Source organism: Neltuma alba, unplaced genomic scaffold, assembly GCF_004799145.2.
Source record: "Neltuma alba isolate B1F8T4 unplaced genomic scaffold, ASM479914v2 tig00011318_pilon, whole genome shotgun sequence".
Classification (NCBI taxonomy): domain Eukaryota; kingdom Viridiplantae; phylum Streptophyta; class Magnoliopsida; order Fabales; family Fabaceae; genus Neltuma; species Neltuma alba.
In genome coordinates, this window is record NW_021636025.1 from 412,294 (window position 1) to 432,173 (window position 19,880).

Consider the following 19,880-nt stretch of genomic DNA (forward strand, 5'->3'; position numbering starts at 1 on the left):
AAACAAACATTTTATTCTCAAAGTGAGGCGAAATGTACAACTTTTTATCAATCGCGCAAGAATCCCCATCAAACGGGTGAATCCATTTATTCTCTTTGAATTTTGGATGAACAGGGAAGCAAATTAGGCAAAAAGAGGAAAGCCAGAAGATTATAAGTTTTTTTTTTTTTTTTGTCAGAGCAATGGAAGCTGGTGGATGAGGAGGATGAAGATTTTCAGAAAATTTTCTGATACGCACACTATAAAACCACATTGTTTTGAAGCTGCTCTGGGTAACTAGATTGACGTGCGAAACCACCAGCAGAGACAAAAACGAGATGATCCTCGTCTCTAATAACATCAAATATAATTATTATGAGCTCCATCTTTGCTCAAAACATTGACATGATCATGAAACAATCCACATTTGTTAACACCAATCTCAATAATCTCCTTGAAACTCCCAGGTAACAGCTCCTTCAAGTTATTATTCATTAAAAAATATGTGTTGATTTTCTTAGATACTTCTTCTGGTAGATAACTAATTTGTGGATATTAAGAAAACTAATTAAGCTAATTATTTTTAACAAATGTGTGTATTGGAACTACCTTGTAGTGAGAACCCCTTATAATCACTAGGGAAGTTTTGGAAATTAAAAAAAAAATCATAAGTTTGGAGGACATTTTAGAACCAAATCTAACTTTTCTATTAGCTCTTGTATTAAAGAATAAATGTAGTATTTAATAAGAAAACTGCATTGGCTATTATTGTGCTCACAAAAATAACATTACCTTTTATCCTTAGTATAAGAGCTAGATAACTAATTTGGAAAAAATAAATAACTACTCTGGAGAAATTAAAAAAATTAGCTAAGTTAGCTATTTGTAATAAATATGTGTTGATTTCTCTAAATTATCTATATTTAATCATGCACATTAGAACTATATTTGGGTGGAAATACTTTACAATCAATAAGAATATTTTTTAGAACATATTATAAATTTAGGAAATAAAGTAGACTGAGGTTTTATATTTAGAACTTTCAACTAGCTATGATATTTAGCATTAGAAGTGATATTACTTAAAATCATGAGGAAAAATTAGCCTAGTACAAACATTACATTCACCTGATAATGTACACAAGATTAATTGATTAAATACATATCCATTAATTGTTAAAGTAAGCCAATAAGCTGTTTTGTTCTTCTTTTTTTTTTTTAAATCCAACAAATAGATACATCCATTTTTTTTTAGGAAAAATATATTTGCAAGTCCTTATAGTTTGATTAGATTTTGAATTAGGTCCTTATAATTTTATTTTATTTTATTGAATTCCTGCAGTTAATTTTGTTAAATTTACAAATTCTTCCATTATTAATGTTGCAAACGCCGTTAACCCGTAATGATAAAGGATGATTTGGCAGTGCGCTCCCCCCTGAGGTTTGTGCCTCTCTCTATCACCTGTCTCTTCTGTTGAAGCTAACCCGATGAGTTCAATGACGCACAGAAGGAGTGAAGCTGATCCTACTCCTCATCAACATGGGCACGCTGCTTCGACGTTATTATGAGTTTGATTATGTAAAGGAGTAAGGTGAGGGTTGGCGTTCAGCATTCCGCCCATGGCAATTTTTTTGGTGAACTACTATGGCCACTTTCATTAGCACCGCTGCTCCTTTTGTCTTTTGTTATAGATAAGCAAGATTTTATGAATTCAGATCTCGGAGGAAAACTAATTACTATAATATATATATATATATATATATATATATATGATAGACCATGGAAATATGATTGTCATGAAACTTGCCAAAAACGCAGTGTGCTGGCTTAGGTTGACTGGAGTCAGAGAGACATGAAAAGGAGGTTATATATATGCCAGAAATATTATTACAAAGTGAAGAAATGTAGACTAAGATGCAAAATTTTTTTTTATCAATTTCTCCCATGAGATTCTGATCAGAGCTTCTTTATGATACTCCTCCGGTCCTTAATATAAAACCCATTTAACTAATTTGATTAGATTAAGGAAGTTAGGTAAGTTAGTTAATTATAAGAAATATGACACATTTTTCCTAAAACACCATAATCATCTTTTTTAATATATCATCTCCCTCTTTTGTTTGGTTATGGTTAGGGGAGTATCTATAAGGGTAATTTAGAGAAAATTAATTAATATGAGAAATGGGTCTTATATTTAGGACCAAAACCAACTCAATAATTGGGTCCTATATTAAGAAGTGGAGGAGTATATCATTACAGCATAGAAGCAGCGTACCCATGTTGATGAGGAGTGGGATCAGTCAAAGAGGGAGTCTTTCATCGCTCTGTCGGGGTGTCATCAAGCTCACTGTGGTTAGTTTCACCAGATGAGAGAGAGAGACACACACACAAACTTAGGAGGCTGGGAGTGCATTGCTAGATTATCTTTTGTCATTATGGGTTAACCGTGTTTGCAACATTAGTGGCGGAAGGACTTGTAAATTTATCAAAATTAACTATAAGGATTCAATAAAAAAAAAACTATAAGGACCTAATTTAAAATCTGATTAAACCACAAGGGCCTGCAAATATATTTTCCCTTTATTTTATATGCAGCAAATAAATTTTAGACGCATCCGTTTTTCTTGACATCCCAGTTTTGCTTGTCCCAACATCAAACACAAACCTTCATGCTGCGTGTTTTTTCACCTTCAGGTTTTGCCATTCTTCCCCTCTATTCTGTTTTTCCTTTTTCTTTTTCCACTTTTCCGATTTCATGACAGCAAAATAAAAATCATTGATGAAAATGCTATGAAACTGATATGTGTGGATCTACAATATCTTGTTGCAAAGCATTTTTGAGATTACCAGACGAAGAGGCATCATATAATACATACTCACCCATGATAAAACGGCAAGGTACTTCATATATTGGGAAAGTATTAGTTAACATTGAGATTATACATAGAACAGAATCTAATTTCTTAAAAAATATAATTATAGAAGTCATGATAAATAATAGATGAGATTTGTATAATAAATTTGGTGAAAATGTTGAATTTTGAAAAGTGAAATAAAAATTAATTGCAATATAATAATTAAGAAAAGACAATACTCATGCCAAGTTTGATATATCCATTATATAAAGTTCCCAAATCACATATAGTCTTGTGTCATATTTTTAAAATATTATTATTAAATTATAAACCTACATGAAAAAAATTAGTTTTTTAGTTAAATCCTATATTAAGTTTTTCAAATATTTAGGTATTATAGGTCTTTCTTAATTATTTGCCATTAACATTTCTGAATTTTCTTATTAAATTAATGTTTTCATACCTATATAATTTTTCTGAAATAATGGTTGATTAGTTTTCGAATAGGATAACATTACCTAGTATCCTCTTAATCATTGTCTTAAAAGCTAATTATTTCTTTTCATGATAGTTTGTCATTTTCTTTTTCAAAACTAATGTAATTTCGTCATGGTAAAAAAGTTGTAATTTCTTAATTTTTAGATACAATATGTAACTAATGTTAGGGTAGTAATGCGGGCCAACTTGTAAATCCATATAGATCAGGTTAGAAAGGTTTGTTTGAAAACAGATTGGTTGAAAGCCAATCCTAACTTGCTAAGGTGGATTGGTACCCGCCAACAATTATTTATTTATTTTTTGTTGAAAATTCTCTGTTTTTAATATTTTCTAATACAATATCCACAAAAATATAATGAGATTTTTGTTTTAAAAAATTGCAAAAAAAACCTTAAAAATAGAAAAATTGTAAATAGGGACTCATTACAATATTAGTGTGGGTTTTGACAATAACTGATAAACAGATAACAACAAATTTTGTGAACGGGTCCTTGTATGCAATTTTTTAATTTTTAAGGTCTTTTTTGCGATTTCCCTTTTGTTTTATCTTAAAATATTTGATTAAAAGCATCAAATAAACTATATAGGTATTTTTTTTAATTTTTTAGATAGGATATAATATATAATAATATAATTATAATAATTAAAAAAATTTAAAAATGAAAAAAATGAGTGTTAGCCCCCGAATTACGGGTCTAGCAATATGGGTTAAAAAGGCTTATTTATTGGTGAGACTTGCAGGTTCAACTCATATTATCGGCTCTAACTAATGTTGAACTAACTTACGTTTTAAATTTAAAAATTAAATAAAATAGAAAAACATGGGCTTTTAGTTTATTCTAAGCTTATCCCCTTATTTCCAGGGTTTTGTCTGAGCTAGAAAACTATTTTTCCTTTTTTTTTTTCCCGCTCATTTTTTAAGCGCAAACTCATATGATAAAATAAGTGTAAGGAGAAGATGATGGACTCAAATTTTAGTTATGTTGTTAATACTACGCCGAGAACCACTGGGTAGGGGTGGAAATAGGCCAGGCGGCCTGTCAGGGGCCTGTGGCCTGGCCTGTAAGTGGCCTGGCCTATTTCCAAATTAAAACAGGCTCAGGCCTTTTTAAAGGCCTGTTTCTCTTAAAAGGCCAGGCCCAGGCTCTTTAATAAGCCTGTTAAGCCTGTTAGGCGGCCTGGGCCTGTTATATTTTTTTTTAAAATATTATAATTATAAATTTATAATTAACTTTTTAAAAATAATACCATGTTTTGATTAATATTGTAATATGCCTAATACCACACTTTTATCCTGAATAAGACCATGTTTGGATTACTCTTCAATATACCTTGGATGATGATTTCTATAATATGCACTTTGTTATTCATTCAAATCCTACTGCCCGATGATGATTTCGTGTTTGTCATTTTTGACTTTTATTTACCTATACAAAACTACTTAGTTTTTCTAACGCACATCACCAACAATTGACAATAGAAATAGCCCCTCTATGAATTTGATTTCTATTTATCCCTTGTATTGTGACCATTTTAACTACATCTTCTCCTCAAGTTATTAAATATTTTTCACTTAAATAATATAATTTGAAACATGAACAACAAAATAATATACTACCATTTGAATATTAAATATTTTTCACTTAAATATTTTAGATAATTTTATGTTTGTATTTTATATAATTTGGATTGAGTTATTATAATGTTGAGTTGATTTAAATATGTTTAAAATATTTTAAAAAAAATGCAGGCTTCTTAACAGGCTTCAGGCCAGGCCAGGCTTTTACACAGGCTAGGCTCAGGCTGAATATAAGGCCTGTCACAGGCCACAGGCCAGGCTCAGGCCAACAGGCTTCAATACAGGCCTGGCCTGTTAGGTGTAAAGCCTGGCCTGGCCTGGCCTGTTTCCACCCCTGCCACTGGGTTCGATAGCACTTGACACCTCTTCTTATGGAAGAGGTTGTGGGTTCTATAATAGGGTCAAAGTGGGTGCAGAATATGTGTCGAGTGTCGGTGTGTTGGTTCTTTACATGGAGAGAGAGAGGAGGCTTTATTTAAATTGTCTAATTAAAAAAAAAGTTATGTTATTAATACTTTTTAATTATTTTTTAATTTAAAATAGCTCAACATAATTTAAGCAAGTTTTCTTCCATAGAAACATTATTTAATTAATTTCAGCTATCTACATTTAATTTTAACGATTTAATTTGACTGATACAAATTTGTTCAAGAAGATTTTATTTAGGATACCAAAAAATTTTTGGCTTCAATTTCACCTTGAAGTTTGAAATCGTAGTATTATTGGATCTGGCTTCTCTCCGCTGCCAGGTCCTTCCGCTGCCCTCCTCTACCCAAAACACTGCCGTTTTGGGTGCAAAATGAGGGGGGCCTGATTTTTTTTTTTTTTGGTATTTTGAAATTTTTTAAGTAGCATCTAATATCTTTTTTTTTTCATAAGCATCCAATGTTCTAAAATAATTTTTTGTTACACCCAGTATTATAAAATATTCTTTTAGTGACATCCAATATCATAAAATAGTTTTTACCTTAAAAGTGTTTGTGAAGTAGCAACAATATTTAAAATACTGAATGTTACAGAAAAAATATTTTAGAATACTGAGTGTATAAGAAATTATTGCAAAACACCAGGTACTACTGAAAAAAAAATTTAAGATACTGAGCTTTAAAAAAAATAAAATGAAAGGTGCTTATAAAAAAATATTTTAATGGGTTAAGTATATCAAAAATTATTTTAGAATATCAGATGCTACTTAAAAAAAACTTCAAAAAAAAAAAAATCAGTCCCCTCATTTTGCACCCAAAACGGCAGTGTTTTGGGTAGAGGAGGGCAGCGGAGGGACCTGGCAGCGGAGAGAAGCCAGGTCGAGTATTATTGCTCTCTTGCATTGATCAATTTTAATATTTTAACGTTTAATGTTAAGTTTTTAATAGTAGAAGTAAAATTACTACAATCACATTGAATCCAAAAAGACTTTGTGATATTTTGCTCACTTGATCTGAGCCCTTAAATTTTTCATATTTATTTCTTTTCTATTAATTACTCCTCCGATCCTTATTATAAGACCCAATTTGACTTTTTATTTGGTCCTAATTATAAGACTCAATCCATTTTGTCTCTTATATTTATGCATTTTTTTCCAAGATAATCCTTCTAATAATGATAGTTTTAGCCAATATACTTAATTAGCAAGGATATTTTAGGAATGACAACACTTATTTATTATAAATAACCAACTTAACTTACTTCCTTAATCTTTTCAAATAAGTTAATTGGGTCTTATAATTAGGACCGGAGGAGTATTAGTTTATTAGTTTTCAGTTCTTGGTCAGGATTCGTAAACAGGTGAGTCTCGTTTTTCAAGCCCGTGAACAATTTGCATAAGCATCGTGCACCCATTTAATTTGTGTGTACCGAAACTTGTAGAGATCAGGATTGCAACATTATAAAAGCCTTTGCTGGCTTTTGGTACTTCAAAGGACTCCGAAGCAAGCCAGCCAAGCCAAAGCCAACTAGCTCGTAGCCTCATAGCCCACCTACTTCAGGTACTGATCTTGCAATTGATTGCTCACGTCATTTTCAACAATGGCCGGTTGATTGGACCACCAGTGATTAGTCGACGATTTTTTTGGAAATTTAATTTCAAAATCTTGTACGCTTTGTCTTGCATTTCGATTTTTCTGCTACTTTCTCGTAAACATGAGCGTATTATTTTCTCGCTGAGACATTGGGTTTTCCTTCATTGTTTCTGTCAGTTTCTGAGCATCGGAGCACAATGTGGAAGCTGAAGATTGCAGAGGGAGGGAGTCCATGGCTGCGTTCAGTGAACAATCACACTGGCAGGCAGGTCTGGGAGTTCGATCCTAAACTTGGATCGCCAGAGGAACTTATGGAGATTGAGAGAGCTCGCGAAACTTTCCACAAAAATCGCTTCCACATGAAGCATAGCTCTGATCTTATGATGCGCATTCAGGTTCGGTATCTTAGTCCATTGTACTGTGGGCTGGTGCTGCCTCTGGCTATATATTGCTTGAGCTATAATTAGGGTGATACTTGTATGAAATCTCCTATCCGTTTAGTTGATTGAGTTTCTTAGCTATCCTGGAATACAAATTCTGGCGAAATGTCAATAATTTGCTATACTATGGTGGATCTTGTAGTCGAAGAGCGTTAACTTGACCGAATTGAACAAAATTTTCAGTTAATATTAGCTGCTAACCTGTTCGATTTATATGATGGGCAGCAACAAACATTCATTATGATACCAGACTTTCTTCTTAGCAATAATTATGGTCGCCGTACATACTTGGCGTTGTTCATCACGATTTCTTCTTTGGACGCTTTAATATTTTATTTGTTCATTAGCTAGAGGAAGTATTATATAGATGTGTGTATCTATGTATGTATGTATTCAACTAATTGTGCTAACTTCCATTCCGGTTTTCAGTTTACGCTTAATTCGCGTGTTAATGGTAATTCGTTATCTGTCTACCATAATAGGATCAAACTACGGATGATTTCTTAGCTTTATTTTGCCAGGTACAGACAAGACTATGCGTCCATTTGTATTAAATTCTAAATCGTCCATTTGGAGGGACAGGATGGAAAATTGATAGTATCGGATGTGATGGAATCCCTTGATCTAATTACTGTCCTTTATTCTTCCGTTTCTACTCCTCCAGTCCTAAATGTAAGACTCATTACATTTAGGACTGGAGGAATATATCAGTGTTTGAAATCATTCCACATATTTTTTGTCCTACTTTCTGAGGTTTGACTGCGCATTGTAGGCTGCCCTGTAAATGTTTGTTGAGAGAAAAAAGTACTTTTGTGTGTATAAGAATATTAATGGGTAATTGCAAAAGAAAGGTATAGAACATCACAGTTTCACTATAGTGTTATTTTCGTTAAATTTGCACATGTGAAAATGTTATATGTAGGAACTTCATGCTTTTTTCTTGCAAGTTCTTATCAATTAAATATCTACTTGATGAGTCTTGTACTCTATAGTATTCAAGTCCCAATTTGAACAGGTATAAGATGTATTGGATTCCCTGAAGATTGAGAATTCTTATCTAGGTATTTCATATTTTTTTAGTTTTTACCATGTGCGTTTTCAAACTTATTATCCTTTAATTGAAGTATTTTTTACAAATGTTTCTTTTTCCCCTAGAGCCAGTTTAATCTTAAAAGTAGCCACTAAAAGTGAATGAAATAATTGGGAGAGAATAGGAGATTGGGATAAACACCTAATTAAAGCCCAAATGGTATGGAACAAAATAAAAACTAATGATACATGTAACTCCATAGTTGACAACTGAAGATAGCCATTAAAAAGAACAATATGATTTGACCTTTTTGCTATACTAACAACTGCCGGATTATCAACTAAGGCTTTTGTAAGTCTAATGAACGGTATCCCTCAACTCATTATGTAGCCATTTTAACCATAATTCCTTGCATATGCCATAAGCGAAGCCAGAAATTCTACTTTGGCACTACTCCTAGCAAAATTGCCTATTTTTTATGACTATCCAAGGAGTGAGATTAGCCCATCAAAATCCTAACCCATGTTCTCATTGGTTTATTATTTCTAGATCTGGCTAAAACCCTATTCACCCTTCTCCAAATGGTGTTTTGGGGAAATAAGGCAAGTTTTCAAGGAAGGTGATTTCCAGGGTAAGATAAAATTGGTGGGTAACAAGGAAGTAACATTTTTGGTTGTGGAATATTTAAGGAACGTGTATTTAAGGGCTTTAGTACTAGGTTGCTGTAAGGATTGTGATGAATAAAGATAGCGCATTGAAAGTCCTTGATTTTTAAAAGGCAGAAGGGCGGGTAGTAGGATAGAAGGAAAGAAATAATTGGAAAGGTGTTTGACAATTCAGTGGTTTTGACTTTTGAGGGATCATCCCCCCCCCCCCCGGGTTATAATCTGAGGCATCTTATCAATCAATGACTGTCTTGGAGGATGCTTCAATACAAAAATGTTTTGGAATAATTGGCGGTGGATATGAGGAGGCCAGAAGGCTTTAAAAGGCGACAGCATTTTCTCTGAGCTATCTTAATTTATAGGGGTATGGCATTCACACTGGTGGTTTGATGAATTATCTCATCGTTTTCAAAGAAGGTTCTGTGATCAGAATTGATATATTCACAACTCTTATTTGGACCTTAGGATTTTGATTTTCATACGGATTCGTGTTTGGACCATTAGGGTGAAGTTTTTAACAATCTGTAGCACTTCCGACTTTCTCTTGAGACACATCCAAAAACATTTTTGGGTGATCGTAAGTGAAATAAACCTTTTAGCTCCTCAAATTCTGGTTAGCTTTTGAGGCCCCCAAACCTTGTTTTGGGTGAAAGCAAAGGAATGAGACGTTGGGTATGGGTATGAAAGGTAATGACTTCTGGCATGTCTGGATTTATTTATTGTATAATTATCTGGATTTTGGTATTACTTACTAATACAAATTCGAGCATTGTTGGGGCTTGAAATGGGAGGTAACTCTCCCAGTGTAATTTCTTTTTTAATTCACCAGATTTGAACCTAAAACCTTTTTTAAGAGTTGTCAAGTCTATTCCACTTGAGTCAAGTACTTTTGGTGGTATGTTTAGATTTTGACACAATGCACAATCCAAAGATGCATTTGTCTTTCCAGCGGTGGAGGGTGCAGCAATGAAGGAGGCTGAGTGATTTTTCATTTTGGTGGTCAAGGGAATATATCTGTAGAATCTGAGGGGAGGATCTGATTTATCGTCCTGATGCTATAAATTTTGGAGAGATGGAAGGGACAGAGACGGATCTAAGAGTGCTCTGTCCTGAATTATTTCAGGGAAGAATAATACAAACTAAATGGGGAAGAGTTGGAGACTAAAACTCCTGAACCAAGCCCGGACAATATGGAAGGAAATAAAGACTGATAATATGCTTAATTACCCAATGGTTTATCATTGAAGGGAGCAACTAAAAACAGAAAGAAACAAAAGCTAGTGAAGAGAAATAGATTTAAATAATTACTTCAATTTCCATGATTTTCCAACAAATCTTGAACTATTTTCTGGCTTTATGTCCTATTTAATGTGATTTTTAACGTTTCATTGCTGCGCTAAAGTTATATTATTTGTCATATGAAAAATTATACAATCTGGGCTTAATCTTCTTTCTTTAATTAAATGAAGTTTGCAAAAGAGAATCCAAGAGATGTGGCCTTACCCCAAGTCAAAGTCAAAGATACAGAGGATATTACTGAGGAGACAGTGACGAGAACATTAAGGAGAGCCATACGTTTTCATTCAACCTTACAGAGTCATGATGGACATTGGCCAGGAGATTATGGAGGTCCCATGTTTCTTTTGCCTGGCTTGGTAAGCTCAGTTTCTAAAACTGAATCTTATTTTGTGATACACATTCTAATCTAACTTGCAGGAAATCAGGTATATTTGCCAAAACTGCACCAACTCAGTCTATGACTTTGGAGTGATCATTGTGGATTGATATTTATCTTTTCAATTTTCCCTTTTTCCTGATGAAGAATTCTTCTTTGACTAATTCACCTTGTGAAATAACCATGAGAATCCTAATGCTTTCTGAGTTAAACAATCGATCAGGTAATTACTCTGTCTGTCACTGGTGCGTTAAATGCGATCTTATCTGAAGAACATAAAAAGGAAATGTGCCGTTACCTCTACAATCATCAGGTAAGAAATTTTTACCATTATTTTGTCTACCATTGGTTCCTTCTTAGAAGTTCTGATGTTATGTAACTGCAGAACGAGGATGGTGGCTGGGGATTGCATATTGAAGGTTCAAGCACCATGTTTGGTACTGTTTTAAGTTACATAACTCTCAGATTGCTTGGTGAAGGAGCAAATGATGGAGAAGGGGCCATGGAGAAAGGCCGTGATTGGATTCTAGAGCATGGTGGTGCTACTTATATAACATCATGGGGGAAGATGTGGCTTTCAGTTAAGTTCTTAGCCTTGTTTTGATGGTTTTATCAACTGATATGACGTTGTGGTGTATTTGTTTACTTATCTTATTATGATGCTAGGTTCTTGGAGTATATGAATGGTCTGGAAATAATCCCCTTCCACCTGAGATATGGCTTCTTCCATATGTTCTTCCATTCCATCCAGGTTCTTGTCCTTTAAGCTGTTCTAATGATGTTTTACTTGATCAAGGAGATATACACAAAAAAGTCCCGTCTTAAATAGTTTAAGAGTTAATTATCAAGAATTCTAGATTGGTATTTTGATTAAAAAGTTTGGCTTGTGCATTTTCTAATCTAGACGTTTTGCAAACAAAGAAGGTTGCATATAATGCAGTTGGGGGGAGAGAGAAATGAAATATAAATATAAAGGCCCCAAATGATGTCACTTTCAATTCCAATGCATGATTGGATAACTTTAAATCTAAGTTGGTATTTTGTTCAAAACACAAAATCCTTTAAAGTGGGTAACCTTTGTGGTGAAAAGAAAAATAATTATATCAAATGATGTCAATCATGGGAAAGTGTCAAATTAATTGGGAAACTTGAGTTTGTTGCTTTGTGAATAAATCAAGATTCTGATTATTCAGTCTGTTGGGTTGACCAATTTCAATTTGCACAATACCTTACTGACATGATTTTTGTCTTTTTATCCAGTCTGTCAGGGCATCTTTGTGTTGTCTGATGTATGATTCAATGTTATGAGGAGACAAAAATATTGCCTGCACTAATTGAAGGGGAAAAATTTATTTTTATGTTTTACAGGAAGAATGTGGTGTCACTGTCGGATGGTCTATTTGCCAATGTCTTACTTGTATGGGAAGAGGTTTGTTGGTCCAATCACACCAACAGTACTGTCTTTAAGGAAGGAGCTTTATACAATTCCTTATCACCACATAGATTGGAATCAGTCACGTAATTTGTGTGCTAAGGTTTGTGAAACTGCTAACTGGTCCAACAAAAAAAATAATGATAATTGCTTCACAAGAATTATATTATTTGTGGGCTCCACTTGTAATATTCTGTACATAAGTAATTATATAGAAAGTAGCAGCTAAAGATTACCTCTCTTTCATTCTGTCTTGTTTTATTTTTGTTTCCACCGTATGGAAGGTTTCCTATTATTTCGATGTGGGAACTTTCTGAAAATCATTGGTTGCTACTGCCATCCCTTCCAACCACTCAGCCCATAATGCTTACAATCTTACCACTTTGACCACATTTTATATTTTTCTGCCACCTACTTGACCAGCAAGACACTACCATGGCTTGTGTTCTCATATCGATGTTAATAACTGTCATTAGCGTGATCATTTCTCCAGCCATCCCCACCATGATAATCTGTTGCAAACTTTTAAAACCAAAATTCCTGTATATGATTATTCAATTTTATTTCATGGATTATTCATTTTGTTCCTTTTTATTAGAATTCTTGATGAGTTTATTTTCCTTAGTCTTGATTTAAGTCTATTTTCAATTACAATGGCCAGAGACTGAAGTTTTCACTTCTCGTCACTGTAATTTTTATTTTCCTTACCCTTTTGGGTGGAGGCGCATCAAAAAAAGAGCTGAACTCTCTGTTTGATTTCCATAAGATTTCCGGCAGAATTTAAGCAAGTGTGTGACAGGAGAATTACCTTTATGTGCAGGAAGACTTGTACTATCCTCACCCGCTTGTGCAGGATATTCTCTGGGCATCACTTCACAAGGTTGTTGAGCCTATATTGATGAGTTGGCCTGGAAAAAAGCTGAGAGAAAAAGCTATTAAGACAGCAATTGAGCACATACATTATGAAGATGAGAATACTCGTTATATTTGCATAGGGCCAGTAAATAAGGTATTTATTCAAGGGCAGGAAGATTCTCTACAGTACTGCTTCCCTTTTCAATTGCTCTTCTTCTTCTTCTTCTTTTAACCATTTATCTGTCTGTCAACAATGATTACTGACTTTGTTAATCATACACTTTAACTAATATTCAGGTGTTGAATATGCTCTGCTGTTGGGTGGAAGATCCAAATTCAGAAGCCTTCAAGCTTCATCTTCCAAGGATCTATGATTATCTATGGATTGCTGAAGATGGCATGAAAATGCAGGTCCACATATGAGTCAACTTATCCTGAACTTATCACAGCAATGGTGTTTTAATGCAATTGGACATTTTATAGATGTTAGGCATGCTCTGAACATATTTTATTCCTCATCTGTAAAATTGCCATGTATTAAACTCAAACTTTACTTGAGGAGTCATAAGCTAGTGGGTTTTGAAAAATAAATTATACAGATAGTGAATAATGGCTTTCTATTGCAGGGATACAATGGAAGTTCGCTGTGGGATACTGCATTTGCTGTCCAAGCAATTATTTCTACTAACCTCTCTGAAGAATATGAGGAAACACTCAGAAAAGCACACGTGTACATTAAGAATTCACAGGTGGTTATTTACACCATATTATTAAAACGTGCATCAGTTTGCATTTGTTGACAATTGTCTTATCTGTTATTTATATATTTTTTCCTTGGAAAGGTTTTAGAAGATTGTCCTGGTGATCTTAATTATTGGTATCGTCATATTTCAAAAGGTGCTTGGCCATTTTCAACCGCAGATCATGGATGGCCTATTTCTGACTGCACAGCTGAAGGATTAAAGGTAATTTATTGATCAGAAGACTTGATTTCTGTTTGCTTATTTTCTCTTATTTTGACACAATCTTTTCAGGCTTCTCTTTTGTTATCCAAAATGCCACGAGAGGTTGTTGGTGAGCCGTTGGATGCTAAGAGATTCTATGATGCTGTTAATGTCATTCTCTCAATGCAGGTAGCTAGACTCCTCATGATCCAAATCCATTTTATTTCCTCTTCCAATAGTTGAACTAATAAGATGTGGTGTTTTTGAAGATTGATGTGAGTTAAATTTGTTATTAACTTTGAGCTATTTATCTGGTTATGAAATATCTCTACCTACGCAGTAACAAAATGTGGATAAAATTAAATTGAAGATTGAACACTGATGGATTTGTGGTAATATATGACTTCAACTACTTATGCTTACAGTTAGAGCTGATGAAATTCCGGGTAACTTGGTTGAGATTTGTCGATATTCAGAAGGCCCACGGTGCAAACTTTGACACAACTCCGCGAAATAAAAAACCTGAAGTTTGGCCTGCAATTAGGTCAAGCTGCAGTTTTTCCAAAACAATTTTAATAAGCTTAGCTGAAAATGTAATACTCAAAATACCTAATGCCCAGAAATCTCTTTCTAGTCGTAAATTTCAAGTGTATATGACACATGGGGATTCTAATAGTTCTTGACATGAACGAAGTTTTATATGGCTCTACATAGCCTTCATATTATACAAATTTGAATCAAATTTACCATTCTTGTAATATTTTTATAATATAATATATTGCTTGAATACAATGTATAGGGATAAGGTGCAAATTTATCCGAAAGTTTTCATTCAAGATCGTTGGGGACTCGGAAGTTTTTTATGGTGCAAATTTTGCCCCGAAAGTTTAAAATTGTAGTAATTTTGTGTTATAAATATTAATGGCCAATGTCACTATTTTAGCGGTCAATATTAATTTTTTAACGTAGGGGGCAAAATTGCTACATTTTTAAACTCTTAGGGCAAATTTGCACCCAAAAAAACTTTTGGGTGCCTAATACTCTTGAGTGAAAACTTTGAGGTAAATTTGCACCTTAACCCATGTATATATTAACCAGAAGTTTATTTTTTTCATTAGGATATTGTCATCTTGAAGTTGCATTCTATATTTGTTTGCAAAAAAGAAAAGCAAAAGACTAAACCAAAAAGAATGAATATAAATGTCATTTTCTATCATAATAAGTTGATCTTAAACAATTTCTAGTTTAAATTCTATGTACTTTGTAGTGATATTTTGTAATTTACTTTCTATGTCGTACGATCTATGTAGCCAACCTTATTTAGTGGGATAATGCTTGTTGTTGTAACTTCTTAGTTGTTGGGCAGCTGGTTATACTATTTCAATTCGTGTAATAGTCCAATTGTTTAAAGTATTGAATCTAGAGATTTTTTCCCCCCCACATCATTGCAGAATGCAGATGGTGGTTTTGCAACGTATGAACTCACTAGATCTTATGCATGGTTGGAGGTAACTTCCTTTCATTATGTGGGGGCTTTTTCTTTGGTTAGTTTTTAACATCCTTTATGGAATCATGCAGCGTTCTCTGTCCTTAACATCCTTTATGGAATCATGCAGCGTTCTCTTTCCATAGGGAAGGACGAAATCTTTCTTTAAGTTTTTTGTTTTTATCCTTTTGTTGACAGCCTATTCCTTGAGCCCTCTTTTTCTGCATAGACACACGTTACTTCAGATATGTTTCAACTTTCAACCATTCAGCACTATTTTTTTCCCCTTGAACCCACAGTCTGACACTATGATAAATACAAGGAATTAAACAGCTAGCGGCAACAGCACGACTAATTCTAATGGAATCCAACTTAGTACCGATCCAACTTCTCATTTATATATTAGGTTGCCAAGCATAAGTTTGTGGGTTTAGGGTTTGAACTTTTAAGTTTTCCTTGAGCTCATTGGTTTTTTTTTTTTTTCCCGGTTACATCCTTGAGCTTGTCCTTTAGGCTTCATTCCAAGATATCAATATTTGTTATCAGGAAGGTTGCTTTTTGACACATTCATATGCACACGCAAATGCGTTCGCACATGCCTGTGCGCTCACACATTTGACTGTTATGATGTTAATTGGAGTTAGAAAATTTAGTTCCAATGAGGCTTGTTGTATCACTATTAGTATAGATAATTGGATGGATACATGTGATAGATGGGAATGAATCGAATGATGTTATAGCCCTGCTGATAAGAAAAAGAAAAATAATACAAGAAGGACGGCAGAAGAAATAAATGAGGGAAATCGTTAGGTTTTGATTTTCAGAGCTGCAGAATAGTGAATCAGGGTTACAAAGGGGAGTCACTGATTCTGGTCAAAACCCTCTTCCCCCGTTACACTCATCTCTAAGAACAGAAACTATTGCTCAAAGCACAGAACAACTCACAAGAACGTAATATAAGCCACTGGCATTCGAGAGGCCAGTCGCACCTCACCACACTTAAAATACAAAATATGATCTACTTCTGCTGGGAGACTCCAACCGCTACTACAAGCCAAAAAGTAACATTCACACTCCCCAATACTACCCTCTCTAGACCAGGCCTATAGCAATCCTATATCAACTCTAATCCTTTGTTTCTTTCTCCGTAATGTTAGGAGTCTCAAGGTCAGTGCTCTGATCATCAGAAAGTTGCTTCCACTTTCTTGCATCTTCCTAAATTTCCTTTTAGAGTTCTTTGTAACAAAAGTGGTTCTATCAAACAGTGTCGTGTGTTTATGTTTACATGTGTTATTAACATCAGCTTATTTATTGTCAGATTATTAATCCTGCTGAAACTTTTGGTGACATCGTTATTGATTATCCGTAAGTTATTAAATGCCTCCTCAAGATCAGTTATGTATACCTCCTTCCATTTCCCCTTTCTGAATTTTAACATATCCTAGCATTCTATTATGTACTCTAAAGCTACGTAGAGTGTACATCAGCAGCAATACAAGCTTTGAGGTTATTTAGCAAGTGGTATCCTGGTCATCGCAGACAGGAAATAGAACATTGTATCGAAAAAGCTGCTGCCTTTATTCAAGAAATGCAAAATTCAGATGGTTCATGGTTTGCTCCCTCTGCTCAAGATACCACCTTTTTTATTAAAGAATTTGTGAATTAATTTGATCTGTAATGTTGAGCATGTTGCATGCATGCGTCTCATCTTTGTATTGTGCATTTTCTATATGCTTCTGTTTTATTGTTATGGTGAACTCTAACCACTGAATCTGATCTCAGGTATGGCTCGTGGGGGATTTGCTTCACATATGGTGCATGGTTTGGACTAATTGGGTTGATTGCTGCTGGAAAGGACTTCAATAATTGCTCTAGTGTCCGTAAAGCTTGTGAATTTCTGCTGTCTAAGCAGCTTCCTTCTGGTGGCTGGGGAGAAAGTTATCTCTCTAGTCAAAACAAGGTAAAGTGTTATGCGTCTAATCTCTAATGTTTATTTTACTCAACACAGAGTCGCTCAAATACTTAAGGATTCTCATGAACTCCTCCCGTTATTATGCCTAAATACATATATCTGCTCTTGCGCATTTCAAACACATGATTATAGAGGGTAGAATCATAGACGTGTAAAGGCAATATGGGTGCACAAATAGAGACGTATCATCTATCAGGTGTGTTGCTAATAAAATGGATCACCAAAATTTTAAAAGATAAAGAAAACTTGGTGCCCATGTTTCTGGATCGTATATTGCATTTGGTTCCTTAAAGTAACACTGAGTGAGGAAACTGGATTACTTCCAGCGATTTAAATGCTGAGATTTCTGTATAATTGTCATTGCAATGTTTATTTGCTCAGGTGTATTCAAATCTGGAAGGAAACAGGTCTCATTTAGTAAATACAGGGTGGGCTATGCTGGCTCTCATTAGTGCTGGACAGGTATAAAGAAAGTTTTTATGCATTTACTATCTTGCCATAACAAACTGTAGTTTAAACCAATACCCATGCCTGAATGAATCTGTTGAAACAATTTTATATCTATGAACTAAAATTTCATATGAAAGGCTGACATTCTTTTTCCAATCAAGAATTGAATATCCATTCTTTTATAAGATGGACATTAAAGTAACTGGATTGTATACTTTTCTACCTTGCATTTGGTTTGGTGAAGTTCTTGGCTCACCTCTTCTTGCCAAATCCGCTTCTATCATATGGAAGAGTGGGTTCGGACATAGTGCAGTGGGGCAAGGGACTCCTGCCCTCTCCCTTATCACGCTTCCTCTTTCTGTTCCTTATGTCCTATGATTTATTGGGACTGATTGAACCGTAAGGAAGGGAAGGGCATGGAAATGAAACAATTATAGCCATTTCGCTTGACTTCTTTCAAGTTACAACGACATTTTCACAACTCAATATGTTTTTTTTCCGTACTTGTTTTTCTACTTACAATGGAACCTCGTACGATTTGAAACTGATTTGAGTATTTTATCTACGAATTCCATGCATCTGATTACCTCGTTCTAATGTCTACTGAAACGGGAGACACAGATTATGTTTCCTCGTTTGTGATGAAATTCAACTTTTTCCATCCTTTTCCTAATCTTGAACAGGCTACAAGAGATCCAACGCCATTGCACCGTGCTGCCAAATATTTGATAAATTCCCAAATGGAGAATGGTGACTTCCCACAACAGGTATGGAAGATGAGCAAATCCATTGTCACAGCACTAGCCTTGCTTTTTGAATGAAGATTCATAGAGTTCCGTTTCTGTTGCCCCATGGCTATTGCATAAGGCTTAAGTAATCAATCTTCTTCATATTCTTAATATCTTTGCAGGAAATCATTGGAGTCTTCAATAGGAATTGCATGATCTCTTACTCTGCATACAGAAACATATTCCCCATCTGGGCACTGGGAGAGTATCGAAATCATGTATTGCAAGCTCAATAATCTCCCTCAATCTGATTGTGATCCCAAACATATCTAATTTTAATCTCTTAGTTGGCTTCTTTATTAGCTTATAAATGGTGATGGATGCATCTGGAAGCCAAGCAAACTCTTTTGATGTTCGGTGAGTTTTGTTTTTTCTTTTTCACAACTTTCCAAGAGAAATTGGTCCCGAGCTCTCGGACTTGCCTTTTATATTGACTTGGGGGAAGCCGATACCCAATATAATGCTGGTCGAATGTTGGGAAAATGAAAGTCTACATAGAGGAGCTTGAAGACAGTTAGGTGGCTTTGACATGGGAGAAGGAAGAGGTCAGGAGGAGGATGGAAAGTTTCTACTTGTGATAGAGGGAGTCCTATGCCTAATTGATGAGCGGTCTCTGTGGTTTCACCTTCATGAGGTTTGTGGTGCAACCGCCACTGGATGATCCGTGCTTTTTTGAAGTTAAAAGCTATGGAAACTCTTTGCTGTGCGATGAATGTGATGTGTTAGGGTCCAAAGTGTTGGGGGGTTTTTTTTCCTGAAAAAAAAGAGAGTAAAAATGCCCGCCCACCTGGTATGGACACGAGATCTGTGTGATTGCATCAGCATGAACATTAGGGTTTTGAGTATCTTATTACAGTTTCTAGACCTAGAACGTCCTAGTGTAGTCTTAGTATTTTAGTCTTTTCGTACTTGTGTCAAGTCAGCAAGTCTAGTGAAATATTTGGGACTATATTTACTTTTGAAGGATTTTTATTTTTCTGGCCAATAAGTTTTAGAGAGTTTTTGCCCCATGTATCTTCCTAATTCACCACCTAATTGGATACATGGGACGGATTTTGAATTAAGGTTTTGTATGTCCTCTCTGCATCCTCTTATAAACAATAATTTATACTAATAAAACAGACACAAAATGTTAAACTTAAGCCAGTCGTGATAACTCTGAGAGGATGCAGAGAAGGTGTACAAAAACCTGCGGTGAAGATTCAAAATCCGA

The 19,880-nt window shown here is 34.6% G+C and overlaps 1 protein-coding gene across 2 annotated transcripts; it reads left to right on the plus strand.

Moving 5' to 3' along the window:
• The first annotated feature begins 6,820 nt into the window (after nt 1–6,820).
• Nucleotides 6,821–19,655, plus strand: LOC114711789 (cycloartenol synthase). 2 transcript variants are annotated; one of them, XM_028896215.1, is made up of 19 exons: nt 6,821–6,897; nt 7,108–7,325; nt 10,535–10,720; nt 10,964–11,053; nt 11,126–11,320; nt 11,407–11,491; nt 12,109–12,275; nt 12,993–13,181; nt 13,325–13,438; nt 13,654–13,776; nt 13,870–13,992; nt 14,062–14,160; nt 15,423–15,479; nt 16,776–16,822; nt 16,925–17,068; nt 17,240–17,417; nt 17,811–17,891; nt 18,563–18,646; nt 18,790–19,655. In XM_028896215.1, the coding sequence occupies exons 2-19, from the start codon at nt 7,128–7,130 to the stop codon at nt 18,901–18,903; spliced, it is 2,274 nt and encodes a 757-aa protein (XP_028752048.1). In that variant the 5' UTR covers nt 6,821–6,897; nt 7,108–7,127; the 3' UTR covers nt 18,904–19,655. The 2 variants fall into 2 exon arrangements, with proteins under 2 accessions (XP_028752048.1, XP_028752047.1); XM_028896214.1 differs by lacking the exon at nt 6,821–6,897 and having other exon boundaries at nt 7,043–7,325.
• Nucleotides 19,656–19,880: the final 225 nt, after the last annotated feature.

Coding starts and splice junctions, on each gene's coding strand:
- LOC114711789 (XM_028896215.1), top strand. CDS start 7,128: ATGTGGAAGCTGAAGATTGCAGAGGGAGGGAGTCCATGGCTGCGTTCA. Junction 16,823..16,924: donor GACATCGTTATTGATTATCC/GTAAGTTATTAA, acceptor TGTACTCTAAAG/CTACGTAGAGTGTACATCAG. Junction 18,647..18,789: donor ATGGTGACTTCCCACAACAG/GTATGGAAGATG, acceptor ATATCTTTGCAG/GAAATCATTGGAGTCTTCAA.